This window comes from Pteropus vampyrus, unplaced genomic scaffold, assembly GCF_000151845.1.
Source record: "Pteropus vampyrus isolate Shadow unplaced genomic scaffold, Pvam_2.0 Scaffold29, whole genome shotgun sequence".
Classification (NCBI taxonomy): Eukaryota; Metazoa; Chordata; class Mammalia; order Chiroptera; family Pteropodidae; genus Pteropus; species Pteropus vampyrus.
Genome location: NW_011888810.1, coordinates 5,456,526 through 5,461,343, shown reverse-complemented (window position 1 = coordinate 5,461,343; position 4,818 = coordinate 5,456,526). Strand labels below are relative to the sequence as shown.

Genomic DNA, 4,818 nt, shown 5'->3' with positions numbered 1-4,818 from the left:
AATGATTTTACCAGAATGACTTTCAAACAGAAAGGAAAAAGTCAAATACATTTATGGTAGGTTTATCTAACTTGGATGATTTCCATAAATAAATGCTTACATGACCTTTAGAGAAGGAAAAAATAATTCAGTACCCCCATAAGATGGTAAAAATGTCATCTGTTTCAGATCAGTATTTGATAGTTTGTTTTCTCATACACAAACGGGAAAAAGTATTAATCTTATTTTTCCCCAACTTTTTTTCAACTTTTCATTGAGAAATTACTGAGATTTAACATTTATAATCACCTTGGAAATAACTGACTTCTCACTAATTTACTCAAGAACTTAACAAGTTTCAAAGATAAAGAAACGACACTTTATTATAAACTTATAAAATAATTAAATATTACACATATATTTTGACTTTTCTCTATAACCCATGGTTTTATTCAACACTTTTCCTCAGAATTATTATCACTTACTCAGAGAAGCAAGTGAGAACACATAACAATAAGCTATTAAGTAATAAATTAATTTTCCATAAAATAAAATGATAATTATATAAAGTACAAATAACTTGCAGTTTTTCAGAGGGCAAGGGGATGGTGATGTAGAACTCTTTTTTTCTGATAAAATGACCACTACTCTAGGCCAAGACAAGTAGGTTGAGAAAATAGTCTAATGATTTCTCGGAGACTTGGGAATGCATGATTTTAATTAGAATGGGAACCAAGGATGCTCTAAATTTAACAAACCGCTGTCTAGTTGGTTGTGCTGAGCCAGCAAATCCATTTGAATTGAGACTTTTTAAAGCACTAAAATTGGGTTACATTCATCAAAGAAATTGAATACAGTAGAATTATATAAATATGTCTTTTATAACCATGACTCAAAAAATTACAGAAGGACACAGTCTTGTAAGTTACTTTGGTTTTGGCAAAATAGTGCAGTGTTTTTCCAATTGAGAACAATTTTAAGCTCATTAGTGCCAACCAACAACTGGCTTTTGAAGACTGAAAATATCATCTGAGACTGTAAAATACTCTTATTCATTGAAGGGTCTTGGCATATTATGATTTATTAATATTAGCATAGTAGGAAGACAGATGGAGTTTTCTATTGCCACTGTGACTTTTTTGCTTGTTAACTAAATTCTAGGGCAAATTTAAACATATCAGTTGGTAGGAAAAAAACCACAAGTGGCCTTTAATTTCCTAAGCAGCTCTGATAATATGTAGGGAGCATTACAAATGATGTTCCTTCTGTTAACACACTGCTATTTAACTCCTTAGATTTTAACTCAAGGATCCCGTCTACTTGTTCAGCTAGCACCAAAAGTTCCGAGGTCCATATAATGTGTCGGGCATATTTGCCTTTCTTAGGAGTTTTCCCCCGAGGGTGTGAATTTCAATTAAATGGAGATCTTGAATAGTCCATGTTGCTCTGTTTTCAGAATATGCCTTGGAACACTTTTCAAGTTGTGAATTTTAGTCTTGGAGACTTTCTATAAGCAGAATATACTTTTAACAAAATAATAAAAACAATGCACGCACACTAAATAAACATAACATGAAGCTTGCTAGTCCAGCAGCAAGCACAATTGTGAGCACCATTTGGCTTCCTGTATATCCTGGTTTGGGTCATCTAGTTTGTCAGACTGTGAGCTCCAAGTAAACGTTCCATCCACATTTGATTCTTCCAGCTCTGTCTGTGACCTAAAGTCTTAAAGGACCTTTTCTAAACAGATGTCTTTGCCATGGAGCCCTTTCAAATTCGGAAGGGGGTCTGTCCCAAAGTTGACGTGTCTCAGTGTGATTCATCACTTCTTTCGTGTGACAGTGCAAATTAATGTTGTTTTCTTTTTAAGTCAGATTTGTCATCGCTTCCCATTTTCAAGTGCTTCGGAGTACCATGTGCTTTGGGGACTAAGAAGCGTGTCTGTGCTGCAGAGCTGAGTCCTCACACTCCAAGCCACTTGCGAGCTGCTGCAGTCTTCAGCTTTCAGTCCGAAAGATGGCTGGTATGTCCAGAGGTTGAGAGGTAAGACCTGGCCTGAAGGTGCCGAGAGGGCATCAGCTCTTCCTTGTGCATGACTTGCAGCACTGTTTACCATAAAATTTGTGGTTGCAGACACCGTGCTGAGGAACTAGATGACACCAGCTGAAGAAATCTACACAGGATGGATCCTCTAAAATCAGAGATCATATTTAGCATGTTAGGAAAACATGATTAAGACATCAAAAGGGACTGTGACCATTAGCAAAATTTAAAAAGGTAGGGGAAAAGTGGATGTGAAGATAAAAGTTGTATCTAGCCAGAGATTAATGTCTGATCTTCCTCGAATAACCTGGGAGGTACCATTTTACATCCAAGGGAAGTACCTGGAACAGCATATTCAGAATCCCCTGAGGACCTTGGGGAGCAAGGAGCCTGATACATTGAGAACTGGGACACCAAGGCTAGAGGCCCAGCTGCAACACTCTGTGCAGGTTTAAATAAATCTCTTCGCCAGTTTGCAACTAAGTGGATTTGAGTCAACACTCGTCCTTTCTAACTTTTGTTGTTCACAGAGGGTAAAAGATGCGATTATCGACTGGAAGCAGAACACTGAACATCAGGGATCCTTACCCAGAAGGGCCTCACGCTACAGAATGTGCAAGAAATTGTGAGTAAGATGTCTTTTATGTAAACATAAATGAATGTTTGAAGACCTAGGGCTTAGTCATTTTATTAGATTCTCAAGGATTTTTTTTGACTTCAAAAATTCTTAGTCTGCCTTATATGTGAATAAATATTTTGGAGGTTTTCCCCTTCTCTATCTATGCAAGCCTTAAATTATTTTTACCTTCACCTTAGCCAAAACTACACACCACCCATGAGCCCCCTTCAGTGGCTCTCCACTGTGCCTTTGGTTGCAGCATGCAAAGGTCTCAGCTCTCCTACTGCTCCCAATTTCTAGCCTATCTTTCTATGCTTGAGAACTGTCTATAGTTTCTTCTTCAAGCCTTTGTTCTTATGCCTAAAATTCCCTTGTATATACACATCGCAACTTGTAGTGGCCCCAGTGATCCTCTGAAAACATAAACCAGGTCATGCCTCTGTCCCAAAGTCTCCCATTAGCGCCCAGCCTCTCAGAGTAAAAAGTAGTTCTCATAAGGGCTGACAGGGTCCCAGGATCTGCTTCCCATGGTCTTTATACACGTGGGTACATCTGAGAGAACATGACCACTTGCTTGAAAGGTGTACTTCATCTCCCATAAGCTTTCTGCTGAGAAAGGCTACGGGTTTGGAGAATTCCAGCGTTGCTTAGAATTGGCAATGCTGACTCCGAGAAGGGGTCTGACTCTGAGCAACTGCTGTGTTGCTAGCTTTCTGGTCTTGTGCAAGCTTCAGATAAGATAGGCGAGAAAGCAGAGGAAGGAAAAGGGATGCCCAGAGCTGGAGCTCAGGCCATAAGAAGCAGATAAACGACAACAATGAAGACAGAGATGGGAAGTGATGTGGACAGGGGAGATGAAGTGAGTCACCGTCCTGGGTCTGGTTCACCGCAAATGGGAAAGCATGGGGTATGAGACTGGATAGTCGGGGAAAAGCTGTGACTGGGTAAAAAGAAAAAGCAGGTACATGATGGAAAATGTTCTTTAGCCCAAGGAAATCTGATTAGGTTGAAAAAAATATTTTGTGGTGTCAGATTAATGTAAGTTGCTCTGGTGAGGAACGGTATATAGTTCATTCAGGTAACTGAATTTCCCATTAGCACTCACTGCCCTTCTTTTGAACTGAAGAAAACATTTAAGCTGTAGTACTAGGATAAGACACATTCATGGTAATTTATCTCCTTGAGGGCAATTCTTGTCCACTCTTGCATTTCCACCGTCTGGCACACAGTGGTTACTTTTTCATTTGTTCAACTAAAATTTAGTTTAGAAAAATGGACTTGCAAACTTTCAAATAAGAATTAATGATTAAAAAGCCCTATCATACAATTAAATGTTCCCTGCATACAAGATCACTTTGAGCGGGAACTACCTGGATCTGTGCCTTGTGTGCCTCCAAGGAGCACCGTTCACGTGGACTTTGATGTGAATGGCGCCCCCTAGAGGTGGGCCGTGTACGAGCTGCACCACCAAACAGTGGGTGTTTGAAAAATTCTCTGAAGACTAGTAAAATTGGAGTGTAGGGGTCACTTTTACCTCTCTTTTCAGGAGCTGGACAAAAGTTGGTATTACAGGCCCGTAGCACCGGAGGTTTCTGTTGGAGCAGACAACTTGAGGAAGGCCGGCCCTGCTGCACACAGTGGACGGATCGGGTCTGAACCCCTCCTCCACAGGTCACCGTGCACTGCAGGACAGGGAAGAGAATCAAACATTCAGCTGGCATGTCGGTGATCTCAAAGAGGCGTCTCTGTGCTGCATGACATTACCAAGACGTCTGTTGATAAAAGGGATCCTCCAGAGCCAGGTACATTTGATCTGATTAGCCATTTGATCTGATTAGAAGGGTCTTAGTTAGGCTAATGCTATCTCACCCAGAAGTGTGTGTCTCCCATTAAGTGGCTCATAAAGGAGAGAGCTTCCAGAAATATAGAAGCCACCATAAGAATGCAGAAACAAATACAGACACATCTAGGCAATTAAAGGCAGTATTTAAAGAATTCCAAATAATCTCTGCAGATGCAGTAGTGGGGAGATAGTTCAAAACTAGGACAGCAAAAGAAACGAGACTCTGAGACGGCTTTGGAGTTAGGCCCTCAGTGCCCAGCCAAATTCTGAGCTAGCGTGGTAGATGCGGTGCTTCCCAGAAGTCAATGATTTTATTGTCCAATTAGATCCAATT

The 4,818-nt window shown here is 40.3% G+C and overlaps 1 protein-coding gene across 1 annotated transcript in view; it reads right to left on the bottom strand.

Moving 5' to 3' along the window:
* Positions 1-335: 335 nt before the first annotated feature.
* Positions 336-4,818, bottom strand: part of ADAMTS18 (ADAM metallopeptidase with thrombospondin type 1 motif 18) — a 382,382-nt gene continuing 377,899 nt past the window's right edge. The window contains exons 24-25 of the mRNA XM_023528594.1: positions 4,176-4,323; positions 336-2,170 (exon numbers count right to left, since the gene is read on the bottom strand). Of these exons, the coding sequence (XP_023384362.1) occupies positions 2,055-2,170; positions 4,176-4,323 (264 nt within the window). The 3' untranslated portion in view covers positions 336-2,054. The remainder of the gene's footprint in view (positions 2,171-4,175; positions 4,324-4,818) is intronic.